This window comes from Stegostoma tigrinum, chromosome 38 (assembly GCF_030684315.1).
Source record: "Stegostoma tigrinum isolate sSteTig4 chromosome 38, sSteTig4.hap1, whole genome shotgun sequence".
NCBI lineage: Eukaryota > Metazoa > Chordata > Chondrichthyes > Orectolobiformes > Stegostomatidae > Stegostoma > Stegostoma tigrinum.
The window spans coordinates 20,307,845-20,324,040 of NC_081391.1; the positions used below are offsets into that span (position 1 = coordinate 20,307,845).

Genomic DNA, 16,196 nt, shown 5'->3' on the forward strand with positions numbered 1-16,196 from the left:
CTCTATCGGGTCATGGTTAGTTTGAACAAAAAACTAGATTTGGATTTGGAAAGCTTTTCTTTTTAAACTAAGCTTGTTGTGACGAACTGCGAGAGGTGCTCAATGAAGGAGAATCAGTTTCTGCTGGGATATTGGAGAGAAAGGTCGGAGATTGGTGGTAGTTCCTAGAAATTTGTAACAGAAACAAACAGGACAAAGACAGAAAAGATGTTTCTGATGACCAATGCGCCCAGAACCAAGGGTCACTGTCTAAGGATATAGAGTAGACTGTTTGGGATTGAGATGAGGAGAAATATCTTCAGCCAGACAGTGGGGAGTCTGTTGTATTGTCTGGGACAGGAAACATTTGAGGCCAAAAGACTGAAGGTTTTGAAGAGTTAGATGTAGCTGATAGGGCTATGGGGATCAAAGGGTATGGAGAGAGAGTGTGAAGATGGTACTGAGTTAAGGGATTACCCATGATCATGTGGGATGCCAGAGCAGGCTGGAAAGGCTGTATCAAAATGGTTCATAATTTTGAACATTTCAATCAGGTCATCTTTTAATCTTCTCTGCTCCAAGGAGATAAGGCCAATTTTTAAAATCTTTCCTGGTATCATTCCAGCAAATCTCCTTTGCACAGTGTCCAGGGCTTTAATGCCCTCCCTTACAAACAGTGCCCAGAATTGAACACAATACTCTAATGTGGTCTGACCAATGGTGTGTAGTGGTGAAGCATTACTTCTTTGCTTTTATACTCTCGGGCTCTCCTTAAAAACACAAGGTTCCTATAAGCCTTCTTCATGACTGTTTCATCTTGCCTGGCCACCTTCAGGGAATTGTAGTTTTAAATCCTGAGGGCTCTCTGTTCCTGTACTCACCTTGACGTTGTTCCATTGAACCTGTATTATCTCTTCATGTCTCCATGTTTCTTCGACCAAAATGCATTTCTTGCATTTTTTTGTGTTGAAATTATAAAGTGATTGCCAACATCAAATCTTACCCAATAAAAATCAAATGATCCTAATTCTGAAGTCTTCAACTGACCCCCCCCGCCCCCCCGCCCCGCCTGTGTTTGTGTGTCCACTATATGATGCAAAGAGTAGTGATAAACGGGTCCCCTTCGGAATGGCAGGCAGTGACCAGTGGGGTACCACAAGGTTCGGTGCTGGGACCGCAGCTGTTTACGATATATATGAATGATATAGACGAAGACATTAAAAGTAGTATTAGCAAATTTGCTGATGACACAAAGTTGGGTGGCAGTGTGTAATGTGAGGAGGATGTTATGAGAACACAGGGTGACTTGAACAGACGAGGTGAGTGGACGGATGCATAGCAGACGCAGTTTAATGTGGATAAATGTGTGGTTATACACTTTGGTGGCAGGAACAGGAAGGCAGATTACTATCTCAATGGAGTCAAGTTAGGTAAAGGGCAAGTACAACGAGATCTAGGTGTTCTTGTACATCAGTCAATGAAAGCAAGCATGCAGGTACAGCAGGCAGTGAAGAAAGCTAATGGCATGCTTGCCTTCATAACAAGAGGAATTGAGTATAGGAGCAAAGAGGTCTTTTTGCAGCTGTACAGGGCCCTGGTGAGACCGCACCTGGAGTATTGTGTGCAGTTTTGGTCTCCAAATTTGAGGAAGGATGTTCTTGCTATTGAGGGAGTGCAGCGTAGGTTCACAAGGGCAATTCCCAGAATGGCGGGACTATCATATGTTAAAAGATTGGAGCGACTGGGCTTGTATACACTTGAGTTTAGAAGGATGAGAAGGAATCTGATTGAGGCGTATAAGATTATTAAGGGATTGGACACTCTGGAGGCAGGAAGCATGTTTCTGCTGATGGGTGAGTCCAGAACTAGAGGACACAGTTTAAACATCAGGGGAAGGCCATTTAGAGCAGAGTTGAGGAAAAACGTCTTCACCCAGAGAGTGGTGGATATATGGAATGCTCTTCCCCAGAAGGCAGTGGAGGCCAAGTCTCTGGATACTTACTAGAAAGAGATAGATAGAACTCTTAAAGGTAGTGGGATCAAGGGTTATGGGGATAAGGCTGGAACAGGATACTGATTGTGGATGATCAGCCATGATCATAATGAATGGTGGTGCTGGCTCGAAGGGCCGAATGGCCTACTCCAGCACCTATTGTCTATTGTCTACTGTCTGTCCCTTCTGTGAAGAGGCTGTTTCTGACATTATCCTGGACAGTTTAGCTTTAATTTGAAGATTCTATTTCCAATCCATACGCTCAGCCCTAGATGACCCATTGAGACGAAACAATTCCTCTCAATCTACCCTGTCAAATCCACTAATGCTCTTAAAACTTCCAAATACCGCCGGCTCTTAACCTTCCATACTGAGGGACTCGGGCAAGCTGCCATCATCATTTAACCAGCTCTTTATCTCTGAGTTGATTCTGGAAATTCTCTGCTGCACCATCTTTAGGCCCAACCTGCCAAAAATGATATCCCAGAGATGGTTGAACCAGAACTTGACAATTTCATAAAAAACCTCCACCCAGAGGTGTGCAAATCCCTTAGAGATCAGGACTGACATTGAATTAATTTCTTTGTTCAGTGTTTTTATATCTCGTCTCTAGTTTCAATACATTTCTGTCCACTTGTCTCAGTTTCATTTTGATCATTAGTTTTGACAACCCAGCAGAAGATGTCCCCATTTCTAAAACACTCTGACTCATCTTTCTTGGTCAGGAGTGGATAACTTCACACTTCCCCTTATTGAACTGTATCAGCCATTCTTCCCCACTCCATGGAAGTTTGAAACATTCTACTGTCATGATAAAGTGCCACTTGATGTAATGCCATCAGCAAATATTTGAATTGTGGCTGTCCATTTCTTCATCTGTAACATTTATAATCCAAGGAAAAGCTAAGGCCCCAGTTTCTCTCCTTGGGGAAAGTAATGACATCTTGCTTTCTCTTTTATTACCTCATGGGGTGAACGTTTTGTTGGCTGGCCCAGCATTTATTGCATTTCCCTAATTATTATTGTCTTCTTGAATTGCTGTTGTCCATTTGGTGTAGGGAGATCCATAATGCCATTTTGGACAGAATTCCAGGATTCAGATGGTATGACTGTAGATTGAGTTTTGCCTCATGAGCTTCATTGAGTATTTTGAAGAAGTGATGAAGAGCAATGATGAGGGCAGAGTGGTGGGCGTGATCTGCATGGACTGCAACGAAGCGTTTTACAATGTTGCTCATAGTAAGCTGTTTAGCAAAGTGAGATCACATGGAATCCATGGAGAATTATCCATTTGGATACAGAAATGGCTCAAAGGTGGAGGGCAAAGGGTTCCGGTAGAGGCAACAAAGTGCGGAGCTGGAGGAACATAGCAGGCCAGGCAGCATCAGAGGAGCAGGAAAGCTGTTGTTTCGGGTTGAGACCCTTCTACCGAAATTGGGAGGGGGGGGGAAGCTCAGAAATAAAGAGGAGGGGTGGGACTGGGAAGGTAGATGGGATGGTGATGGGTGAGTGCAGATAGGGGGTAGTCAGGAATGGCCAGTGAGGTGGGGGGGATGCAGATAGGTGGGAGAGAAGATGGACAGGTCAAAGAGGTGGGGATGAGAGGGAGAGAGGGGATTGGTCATGGGGTGAGGAGATTTTGAAGTTAATAAGGTCCACATTTAGTGTCGTGGGCTGTAAGCTCCCAAGGCAGAATATGAGGTGCTTCTCTTCCAGTTTGAGGATGACATTGGTGTGATACTGGAGGATGCCCAAAATGGACAGGTCATCCAGGAATGGGAGCGGGAGGGAAGTTAAAACATTTTGCGATTGGAAAACGTTGTTTTTTGTTGCACATTGAACACAGATGCTCTAGAAAAACTGTCTCCCTCATGTAGCGGAGGCCACATTGGGTGCAGCCGATACAACAGACCAACTTGAAACATGTGCAGGTTATCCCTGTCTGATGTCGAAGGTTTGTTTGTTTTTCTTTTGTTTTGAATGGAGACACGTGGGAGGCGGTTAGGTGTAGCTGTTCCTACAGTTGTAGGGAACCGGGCTGGGGTTAATGGCGAGTACAGAGTGGATGAGGGAGTGGCAGGGATACCAGCGGAGAGGTACTCGGGTGTCCATAGTAAGAGGGGCTATGCCTGCTTCTGTCAGTTATGTGGAACAGTCCCTCTTCTGCTGCTACACTGGCATTATCCCGTACCTCTTCCTTACTCATAGATTGACAGTAAATAGCCAGCTACATTGCTGTGTGGGTGGTGAGTCAGCTGTCAGCCAACTGCTTTCCTTCCCTGAAAGGGTTAGAAAAACGTAGGACTGCTGAGAGTTGGCCTTTCAGCAAATTAAGTGGTGTCTCTTTTCTCTTCCACTCTTTCCCCGTCCTTTCGATCTCCTCTCTTCCCCCCTCCCTCCACCCCCTGCCCGAAGCCTGGATGCAATGCAGGGAACTCTGCAGAGAGAGAAGAAGGTGAACCAGAGTCTATTGGATCTCCATGTCTGCAAATGTAGCTTTAATTGCACCAGCTGTCCCCAGCAGTTGATTGCTGGAGCCAGAACAGGAACTATGCCACATTTGTCCCACAAGCTACAAGGTGGGCATTGAGGATAGGAGACACTGTTACAGGAGAGAGCAGATTCCTCACTCAGTCTCCTACAGTGGAGACTTGTTAGAAAATCCAATTCCTTAGCTTGGGAAACTAGAACAGTGGTGTCTTGCTTGTTCAAAGAAGCATGCCAAAAAAATGCAATGCACGTGCCAGATGCTATTGCTGTTCCTTTTTTATTAACAAAGTATTTTTTTAATGCTTGGATTCTGCTAACCAAGTTAAATGAAGGTTACTAGCAAAACTGAGGTCTGGCAGCACCTGTGGATAGACTTCAGTTGAGGAGTCACCAGACTCAACCATTAATTGGTGTATCAACACGTGCAGAGTGCCACCTACCCCCCTGACTCTAGCCGTTTGTATTGTGTTTGATCCCAGCTTTTAGGAAAGTTGGAGCATTGCTAGGGACAGGGCACCAGTTAAGTGGCTAACAGTTAGAATGGAGCAATTTTGGTGAAGCTATTGACTGGAGACTGCTCTTACAGAACTGTCACCGTGAGCACTGCTTAAAAGCCAAAAGCTTAACAGTTTGATTTCCACACCAATTACTCATTTAAAAAAATCTTTTGACTTTGGATTCAGAAACTGAACAAAAATTGCCAGGGCAAGCATTGATTCAATGCAGAGAGCAAAAAGCCAAAGCGATTTAATAATCAGGTAATAAGCAGCCAAATAAGTGTAGTCAGATACATGGGCAATGTTTTCATTTTGTGCAGAGTGTGCAAAAAAAAAGTCATTCACTAGAACACCAGTGTACAACAAATGGAGTTGTTGAATCCTCATTCAGCTCAGGCTGAGCCTGTCAAACAGATACTCTCCTTTGCCCTTCTGAGGGGCTCCCAGTCTCTTCAGGTTGGTGATGTTATCTCCCAGCTTCTTGATCATCTTCACTTGCTCATCCAAGTAGTGCCTCTCCAGGAAGTCACAGCTGGAAGACAAGACAAGTTAGTGGAATCCATTGAAGACATTTGGAAGTGACCCTCAATTCAGATTTAACAAATCAATACCATGTTGAGGGAGAGGGGCACTCTGGTGATGCGTTTGGACTGTTGTAGATTTAACAGTCTGCAGGAGGCAGTTATGAGACAATTGTATTCCCCCTCCCCACAAGAGTACACAAACAGATCACTTTCAGGTTGGAAACATTCATCTTTCCTGGAATTTGATCGTCATCCTGGTAGTTTGTTGTTCGAAAGGCCATCAGCCCTACATGCTGAATTTAGCAGTGAAAGGCAAGGAAGCTTATTGGAGAGAAAGTGAGGAACTCACATGAGGGTCTGTGTGGCCAGAGGAGAGATTGTGCAGATCCAGCAAACTCTGGTTCACATCCTTCTCCTTCTGCAGAGCTCCCTGCCTTGCCTCCAGATCATTGACCATGGTCAGTCTTCTGAAGCGGCAGCGTGGGGGTGGATGGTAAGAGACAAGACACATCACTTAAAATGCAAGAAACCAGTGAAAAAAGCAACAAGACCTCCATCTCATTAGGAGAGTGTACAACAGCTAAGAGATTATATCCAAAGCATTAAAATGCTATAATATTCAGGGCTTAAAAAGCCTTCTTCAGGACAAAATGACATTTCATTAAACCCAATCTTGATGTCCTACAAGAGGAGCATGCACCCACATTCTGGAATGCCATCAGTTTCTCAGCTGTTCCCATTCCTTCGAGGAACAGTGCCATGAGAACTCAAAGTGACACAGGACAACATCTTCCCAGTCAAAAGTGAAAGGATTGTAAACAGGGAAACCCATTGGGGTTTGTTGTTAAAGATTCTTCTCTACTTGAAATGCTTCTTCAGTCAGGCCTGCAGGTTCTGGAAGGGAAAGCCTCCCTTGTAAATCACAACAAAAACAACACCAGAATAGATTGAGGTGTAGTTTCTTGCCTTGTGAAGCAGGAGGGAAGGGAGGGATCATCTTCCTACAAGTTGGGTCTTGAATATTTCATACTTGACACAAAATATTAAGTATTAAAATAAAACCTCAACATTCCAAAAGGCCATATGGGTAGGGAAAATGGCTCAGCTTCAGCAAGGAAACCTTCCAACACAGAACAGGATTCTCAGCTCTGGAGTGAACTAGCAAAGTTGATTAGTGAAGTATTGACAGCAAATAGAACTCAGGATTGTGATAGTGTTCCTCCCTCTGGGATGGAGGTCCAGGGTCGCATACGCTCTAGAGGTCAGACATATTATCTCTCAACAGATTAACACTATTCAATAGAATAAGTCCAATTACATTGTACAGAAAACACACACACACACACACACACACACACACAGAGACAGACATCCCAGGTCATACATCAGGATCAAACCATTAAAAGATTATTCACTTCTCAAGGTCAGGGAAAGGCCACAGAAGATTCTAAAATATGAATTGAATGATGCAGAGAGACCCTACACCCACAATACATTGAGGCCACAGCTTGAAATCTGAAATAAATCCAGAGAACACCACTGTCACCATGGAGAGGTAAACATGGGGGAAAGAAAGCACCAGGGTGATCTGCTTGTTAACAACATCCTCACAGGCCTTGTGATGGTTCTGCCACACTTGGGACGGCATCTTCACTATTGCTGCTCACAATCACTTGGACAACTCTAGAACTGAGTCTCCCTCCCACAAGCTCTTGTATTTATACTCCAGAGACCATCCTGCACCAACCAGGGAATGACATCACTAACAATGATTGACAATCTCTGACAGCCAATCAGGAATCTGCAAGAACCCAGTCACCAATGAACAGAGGAGGAGGAGAGTGGGGCAATGTGCTGAGACCCAGAGTCAATCAGAGATTTGGGTAACAGTCAGGTTGAGATTATTATTCTGTGATAACGAGAGCACTTAGCCTCTCAAACCTGTCCCCTAATTCAACTGGATCGGTGCGAGTCTGAGTCTTCATTTAATACCTTTGCCTGGGTTCTGCATCGCATCATATTGCGAACTAGCACAGCTCAACAAATCAGTTTCGAAATGTCCAAGGGGCTTGCAGAATTTTGGGAGTGATACTGTAATGTTTGAGATTAAGCATCATCACTGATTACCATAGCTTTGATCTGAAGATTATTCCCCCTTTTCCAGGATTACTTCGCCACAGGAAACAGTACATTGTCTAACGGCACGATTAGATCCATTAATAATCCAAAGTACCTGGATAATATTCATTCTCGAGTCTTCCACACTCTTGCAAGGACAAGGCTAGTTGATGTAAACTGTATTCATAACGTAACCAGCTTGGGGCTGAGAAAATGCTGGTGAATCTGTGCTAAGGTCCCTCAAATAACCCTGTCAGAGCTCAGCACAGCGCTCCAAATGTGCTCTGATGCCACTTCTATGCTGTTGTATTACAACCCATGCTGTTTTGTTGTCCAGCCGGCTTGGGGGGAAACTGAGCACGTTCTGGCCTTTTTAATTCGGCTTTCATATCTGCCCACTGCCACACGGTTATTACGGTGCTGATGGTGACCATTCAGCCCATCGTATCCACCACCAACTCGCTGAGCGTTTCACCTCTTGCCATTCTCCTGCACTGTCCCTGTAATCTCCATGTTATTCCCTTTCAGATATCAGTCCTATTCCCTTTTGAATGCGTGAATTGAACCTGCCTCCAACACACTCTCGGACTATACATTTCACACCCTATCCACGCGCTGTGTTGGAAGGTTTTTATTTTCGCAGATCACTTCAGCTTCTTTTGCCAATTTTAAACCTGTGCCTTCTTGCACCTGACCCTTTCACAAATGGGAACATCGTGCCCCTGTTTGTTCTTTCTGGATCCGAATTTGAGCCGTTTGCTTTCCAGAGAGAAAAGTCCCAGCCTATCCAATATATCCTCACACCTGAAATTCCTCATTCCTGGAGCCATTCCAGTCAGCCTCTTCTGCACTCTCTCCTATACCTACACTCTTTCCTTCAGTGTGATGTGCAGAATGAGACACAGTATTCCTGTTGGAGTCAAACTTAAGCAGGTTCAGCATAATCACCTTGCTCTTGTACACTTGCCCCTACTAATAAAGCTCAGGGCACTGCGAGCTTTATTAACCATTCGCTTGAACAGTCCTCAGAGATAATGGGAACTGCAGATGCTGGAGAATCCGAGAAAACAAAGTGTGGAGCTGGATGAACACAGCAGGTCAAGCAGCATCTCAGGAGCACAAAAGCTGACGTTTTGGGCCTAGACCCTTCATCAGCAAAGGGGGATGGGGAAAGAATTCTGAAATAAATAGGGAGAGGGGTAGGCGGACCGAAGATGGATGGAGGAGAAGGTAGGTGGAGAGGAGAGTATGGGTGGGGAGGTAGGGAGGGGATAGGTCAGTCCGGGGAGGATGGACAGGTCAAAGGGGCCAGGTGAGGTTAGTAGGTAGGAAATGGAGGTGTGGCTTGAGGTGGGAGGAGGGTCGAGGTGAGAGGAAGAACAGGTTAAGGAGGCTGGGATGAGCTGGGCTGGTTTTGGGATGCAGTGGGAGGAGCGGAGATTTTGAAGCTGGTGAAAGCCACATTGATACCATTGGGCTGCAGAGTTCCCAAGTGGAATATGAGTTGCTGGTCCTGCAACCTATGGGTGGCATCATTATGGCACTGCAGGAGGACCAGGATGGACATGTTGTCACAGGAACGGCGGGGAGAGTTGAAATGGTGCACGACTGGGAGGTGCAGTTGTTTACTGCAAACTGAGCGTCGGTGTTCTGCAAAGCGGTCCCCAAGCCTCCGCTGTGTTTCCCCAATGTAGAGGAAGCCACGCCGTGTACAGCAGATGTAGTGTACCACATTGGCGGATGTGCAGGTGAACATCTGTTTGATGTGGAAAGTCATCTTGGGGCCTGGGATGGGGGTGAGGGAGGAGGTGTGGGGGCAGGTGTAGCACTTCCTGCGGTTGGAGCAGAAAGTGCTGGGTGTAGTGGGTTTGGATGGGAGTGTGGAGCGAACAAGGACATCGCGGAGAGAATGGTCTCTCCGAAAGCAGACAATGGTGGGATAGAAAAATGTCTTTGGTGGTGGAGATGGATTGTAGATGGCAGAAGTGTCGGAGGACGATGCATTATATCCAGAGGCTAGTGGGGTGGTATGTGAGGACTAGGGGGATCCTCTTAGGGAAGTTATTGCGAGGGTAGTGTGTGAGGGATGAGTTGTGGGAAATGCGGGAGACACGATTGAGGACATTCTCGCCCACTGCAAAGGGGGAAGTGGCGGTCCTGTAAGAACGAGGACATCTGGGATGTGCAGGAGTGGAATGCCTCTTCTTGGAGCAGATGGGGGAGAGGCAAAGGAATTGGGAATAGGGCATGGAGTTTTTGCAGGAAGGTGGGTTGGAGGAGGCGTATCACAGGTAGCTGTGGGAGTTGGTGGGCTCGAAATGGACATCGGTTTGTAGGTGGTTGCCTGCGATGGAGACAGAAAGTCCAGGAAGGTGAGGGATGTGTTGGAGATGGTCCTTCCACCTTAAATGCTGTAATGCAAATACACCATGCAGTTCACTCACTCCTGCATCCTCTTTAGAAATGCACCTTTTATTTTGTATTGTCTCTACATGCTTTTCCCACCATTTTTTCTGTTTTGAACTTCATCTGCCACTTGCTTGCCGATTCCACCAATATGTCTGTGCCCTTTTGAGGTTCTACACCATTGTCCTCACTCGAAGTTTCTTATCATGTACAAACTCTGAACTTGCAACCTTTATACCAGGATATAAGTCATTACTTTACTTTTGTAAAGCCTGGCTCCTCCCCATAACCCGTGGAACTCCACGACAAACCATCCCCCTCGTCCAAAGAGCATCCATTAGCATCACTTATGTTTCCAGTAACGCAGCCAACTCCGTATCCCTGTCACTGCGCTGCCATTGATTACAGGGGCTTGAACATAGTTCACAAATCTAACGTGTGGCACTGTATTATATATGTCTTTAGGAAGCCCACGTAGACCACACGAACAACAGCCCTCTCGCCTAACTCGTCAAAATACTTGTGCTAGATAGCTAAAAGTGATTTTCCTTTTGAGGAGATCTGGCATGGATCTCAAAAAAGATTCATATTCATCCATATAACTATTATGCAATTTTCTACTCATCTCCATTACTTCCTGTCTTCCACTCCCCAACATCACTCATGGAAATGACAGGCATCTACTCCATCACTTATCCCATTTGGAAACTGAATGAAAAGCTGATGCAAAAGGACAATGCATCTAGAAGTTCTTGCCTCTTCTCAGTGTTCATAATTTATTGCAGCTACTAATTTCCAATTTCAAAACAATTTCTCACACAGATTTAAAAGATCCACTCCCCATACAAGTCCCCTAACCGGCCATTTCCACATACATGCTGTATGTGTTGCTGGGCTTCTATTCAAGCAGAGCTTCACAATGTTGGAGCTGTAAGAGTTTGCAATAGGACCTCTCCTCAGCAATTTCTGTACCCTATTCCCCTACTGAGAGCTTCACTTCAGACAAACAAGAGGTAAAGAAGTGACCCAAACAATGATTGGCTGCTGTGTATATAAAGCTATTGGGAGGCATGGAAGGGTAGGAGGAAGTAAGTAGTAGTTGCAGGGGGAGAGGTGGTGGGGTACAGAGTTGAAGAAGAAAGGCAGAAAAGCTTGGAATCCAACTCTGCCTCCTTTTATTATTCATCTGCTAAACCTCAGTCCCCAAAAAAGCAGAACAAATCCACAAGCTGCAGCTGGGAGGTTGGGGCAGCCCTTGCCGTCTGCAAACTTAGAAAGAGTTCACTTGACCCTTGCTGCTGTTGGAAGAAGGGCAAATGAGGACAGAGGAAGCACCTAGTGTCTAAAGTCATCCAGAGAGGAAAGTCATGTCACTAAGTGGTACACACCTGGAAGGCTAATGTAACACTAAAAAGGAAAGGGGAAACACCTCATTTACAAATTTGCCATGAAAAATGTATGTTCCATAGGTACATAAAATTTATGCTACCTTTGGAGGAAGATATCGAAGTGAGTGAAATTTCTATTGTGGATTTTTTCAGTCAAGTTTCCTGGTTAGCTGTTGGTAATTTAGTTAGCTTAAAAAACAAAGATCCAAAATCCAGTTCCACAAAGACTTGTATTTCCATTTGGAATGGCAGACAGAAAAAGGCAAAGTGGTCATCAGAATTAGGTCAGGAATGGATAAATTTCTTCCATAACCCCATTCAGCTGAGTGTGAGCTTGTCAAACAGGTACTCTCCCATGCCATTGTCAGGAGCTCCCAGTCTCTTCAGGTTGGTGATGTGATCTCCCAGCTTCTTGATCATCTTCACTTGCTCATCCAGGTAGTGCCTCTCCAGGAAGTCACACAGCTAGAACAGTCAGGTGCAGAGCTGGTTAGTGTGGAGGGGAACCGACAATTTGAATTGAAAGTGCCTTCCCCTCCCCCAACACTCCCAATTGATTCAGGCAAGTCGTGATACAAACACTTCTAGCTGAAGAGAAGTGAAATTTACTAAGTGGCAAGTCACTATTTTTAAATTGCACAAATTAAGCTTCAGATCCATGGAATAACCACTTGCTCTTGGAGGGGGTGGGGTGAGGAAGAATTGATTGAAGCCAATTTTTCATTCATTCATGTCCTAAAGCCACAGCCCCAAGCCCAGTGATTTTCAAAAATGCAGGAGGAGCACACATTCTCCATTTCTGTCTGAACAGCTCGACATATGGGGCTTCCAATTGGTTTTGTTCAGGGTCAGCATGAAAAGAACCAAGCTAAAAGCAAAGCAAACATTCCCTTGACAGTTCAGCAAGCCAGATTTTTCCTTATCAGCAAGAAAACTCACTTTAACACAGGGTCTAGTGTCTGGAGAGACTGTACACTCGGACATGATGAGACCCCATGGTGTTAGGGTAGGACATGAAAGAGAAGACCGTCACCTATCATTTAGCCGCCGTCCAGATAAAGGGAACGTTCAGGATGTCAACTTAGCTGTCATGTGACCCTCGGGACAGATGGTTTGTTTTAAGGGAAACAGTGAAGCCTGCACTCAGCACAGAATGGAAAGGAGACCTCTCTAAAAGACAGGTTTCTATGGAGTGAGAGCTGAAGGCTCGAGGGAACCCATGGAATTCCTGGCTGCAGAGGGTTGTTGGGGGTCAGGTAATTCAAGCATAAAGGCTGAGAACGTTAAATTCAGAAATCCTTCACTTTCCAGCCTTATCCCCTTGAATGAGGAGGATTCAGATCAACCATGATCGGAATGGCTAAAGAAACTTGATGGGCCGAGTGGCCTACTTAGAGTGAAGGGTAGGTGAAGCAGCATTCTCAGGTAAAAGAGATTGATGTAAAGGCTGAACAGCCAAGTAGGGGAGATAGAAGTACACAGTCATTTTAACAAAACTTCCATCACTTGGGTGAAACAGGAATAAAGAACTCACATGAGGGTCCGTGTGGCCAGAGGCTAGTTTGTGCAGATCCAGCAGACTGTGGTTCACATCCTTCTCCATCTGCAGAGCTCTCTGCATTGCCTCCAGACCATTGCCCCACTCATCCTGCTCTGGCTTCTGGAGGGAAGCAAAAAAGGAGATGCTTCACCCATGTGAATAATGAAGTGCAATGCAGTGAGATGAGACTGCAACTAGGAACTAGTATGCCATATAGGATTACACCAGCTGAATTCAAGCATCAAATCCATGTCTAGTTCAGGTAGCTGTAACGTAGGCGGCTTCACCAACCTTGATGTCCTGCAGGAGAACTCGACCTCCACGTTTATTCTGGAATGCCATCAGTCTCTCAGCGTGTTCCCGTTCTTCATGGGACTGCTCCTTGAAGAACTCAGCAAAGTGATGCAGGGCAACGTCATCCCGGTCAAAGTAAGAGAACTGTGGGGAGAAGAGGAGAATGCAACAGAATCAGGCAACCTCCAGATCTCATGCGGTGAGAAATGCCACAGAGCCTGTATGGCTTATTTTCAGCTTCAATAAAGGTGGTGTACAAATGGCCTAGACAAGGGAAGAACAGGTTGAGGCAGTAGAGTTCAGAACTAGAGATCATAATTTATCAAGGTGAAGGTCATTTTTTTGATGACCTTTGGTGAGAAGCTTGGATTTTGATCCTGCATTGTCTTCTCCAACTGTGACTGCCATTTGAGTGTAGGGGAAAGGAGACAACCCCTCAGAAGGGAGGGAATTGACATGGGAGCTAGCATTGCAACTTGCACCAAACACCTCAGTAGCCATTACTTCCCAGATCTCATGAGAAGGAACACAACCCCAACCCCCATGCTAGAAACAGGAATTTTATCCTCAACCCAAGTGAGGTCAGAGACCCTGTCACCAAAAGCCCTTCGTCACTGAATGCCAGTTGAGACAAAAATCCATTGACTTCAGTAACATAATACAGTAACATAAGCATCATGGATGATGAAGTGCAAAGCTGGATGAACACAGCAGGCCAAGCAGAATCTCAGGAGCACAAAAGCTGATCTTTCAGGCCTAGACCCTTCATCAGGGCCCAAGATGTCAGCTGTGGAGCACCCAAGATGCTGCTTGGCCTGCTGTGTTCGTCCAGCTTCACACTTCATCACCTTGGATTCTCCAGCATCTGCAGTTCCCATTATCTCTGACTATCATGGATGAACCTAGCATGAAGGCCAACACAATAGGAATATGCTCATTTAGATACAGGTAGAAAAGGGCTCAGTTGGTTTCACTAATGAAACACCCAATTAGCTTTAAAAATCAATTCTAAGAAAGTTTGATGAAGGGTCTAGGCCCGAAACATCAGCTTTTGTGCTCCTGAGATGCTGCTTGGCCTGCTGTGTTCATCCAGCCTCACATTTTATTATCTTGGAATCTCCAGCATCTCATTATCTCTAAGAAAGTTTGTTCAGGTTTATGCATTATGAAAGTCATCCACAGGAAAACATAAGGAATCTTGGATTTAGTTCCAACATAAACCACTTCAGAATAAAACCAATGTTACAGAATATAAAGCAAATCAGTTAACAAGGCAACCAAGAATCCTTAAATCACTCAAGTGGATGAGTTTGAAAGAAAGAGGCAAAACATTCAAAAGCTAATTTGTTGACTTAACATATAGTTTTAAAAAGTTAACTGAAACACATGGGGCATCAACATGACTGACATATTGCCCAGCCCAGACAACCTCAGTGGGGCAGAGTGGAATGACAGGCAGGAAAAAAAAAATGACCTTCAAAATCACTAGGCTCACCATGGAGAGGTAAACATAGGAGGAATAGAGCTCCAGGTTGATCTGTTTATTAACAGCAGCCTCACAGTCCTTGTGGTAGTTCTGACACACTTGGGAAGCCATCTTCACTATTCCTGCTCACTTTCACCAGGGCAACTCCAGAACTCAGCCTCTCAGCCACAAGCTCTTGTATTTAACCTCCTGGAACATCCTGCACTCAACCAGGGAATGACATCACCAATGATGATTGACAATCCCTGATAGCCAATCAGGCATCTCCATGAATGCAGGAGCCAATGAAGGGCATGGGGTGGAATGAGATCCCCAGAGCCAATCAGAGCTTTGGAACTGAGGCATATTTGGAACATTCAGTGATTGTCGCTGATGAACAGGAGGTGGATGTTCTGCCCTGTCCTGCCACCTAATTGTATCAAGCCTGGTCTGTTGCTTCCTTACACTCTTCCTACATTGGTCCTGTGTTCCTGTCACACCATGAACGAACGAACATCCAACTGTCTCACATCTGAGCAGTTTATTTGTTCCCAATATTTCTGGGAAAAAGATTGCAGAGTTCTGAATCCTTTTCCTGAGGAAATGATTCCTGGCACCTGCCCTGGATGGCCACAGCATAATGATGGCATTGTACTCCTTGGTCACGCTAAAATAATTTCTCTCCCTCTGGCTCCTCAAACCCGATTGTTATTTTCCAAACTCCAATTGTAGTCAGCCCTAAATCTTCATTACCCAAGTGAATGCAAGTACACTCTTTGCAAATTGTCCTCACAATTTAAGCCTGTTAGTCCTGGGATCGTTCTGGTGAATGCGCACTGTAGCGCGACGATGGTGTTGTTGCTGAGCTAGTCACAGAGAGGCTCGGATTAACACCACGAGGGCAATAAGTGCTGACCTTAGCCAGCAATGCCCTCGTCCCATGAATGAACTGAAGAAAACTATCATCGATTGCCTTAGAAATCAATCTGGTTCACTGATATCTTTCAGGGAAGGAAATGGACTCCACGGCCTGTATATGACTACAGACCCACAGCAATATCACTGACTCCTAACTTGCCTCTGAGATGGTCAGAAACCTTTTAATTCAAGGGCAGTGAGAGAGGAGCGACAGGGCTTGGTCTTGCCAGTGACATTCTCCTCCCTGAAATCATTTCAAAAACACTTGCTCCAAGGCCGATATATCAGAACTGAATACTATTCTCCAGGTGGGGTTCACCCTACACTTTCCACCAGAGTAGCACAACCTTTCTGGTGGCTCGGTGATTAGTACTACTGCCCCGGAGCGCCGCAGACCTGGGTTCAATCCCATCTTCGAGTGGCCGTTTGTGCATTCTCCCTGGGGCTGTGTGGGTCCCCTTCAGAAGCTCTGGGTTCTTCCCACAGTCTAAAGATGTGCACATCAGGTGGACTGGCCGTGCTATGTTGCCTTTAGCAAGCAGGCTAGGTGGGTTAGCCATGGGGAAATGGTGGGGTTACAAGGA

At 45.4% G+C, this 16,196-nt stretch overlaps 2 protein-coding genes across 2 annotated transcripts; both read right to left on the reverse strand.

The window, feature by feature from the left end:
• Positions 1 to 2,369: 2,369 nt before the first annotated feature.
• On the reverse strand, positions 2,370 to 7,131 carry LOC132206527 (ferritin, heavy subunit-like). Its single transcript, XM_059640717.1, has 3 exons — positions 6,978 to 7,131; positions 5,833 to 5,996; positions 2,370 to 2,438 (listed from the first exon to the last, which is right to left on the reverse strand). Exons 1-3 carry the CDS (start codon positions 7,129 to 7,131, stop codon positions 2,370 to 2,372), a joined length of 387 nt encoding a protein of 128 aa, XP_059496700.1.
• Positions 7,132 to 11,713: 4,582 nt separating this feature from the next.
• LOC132206450 (ferritin, heavy subunit-like) lies at positions 11,714 to 14,826 on the reverse strand. The gene is made up of 4 exons (XM_059640628.1): positions 14,725 to 14,826; positions 13,227 to 13,373; positions 12,930 to 13,055; positions 11,714 to 11,860 (listed from the first exon to the last, which is right to left on the reverse strand). Exons 1-4 carry the CDS (start codon positions 14,824 to 14,826, stop codon positions 11,714 to 11,716), a joined length of 522 nt encoding a protein of 173 aa, XP_059496611.1.
• Between the last annotated feature and the right edge of the window lie 1,370 nt (positions 14,827 to 16,196).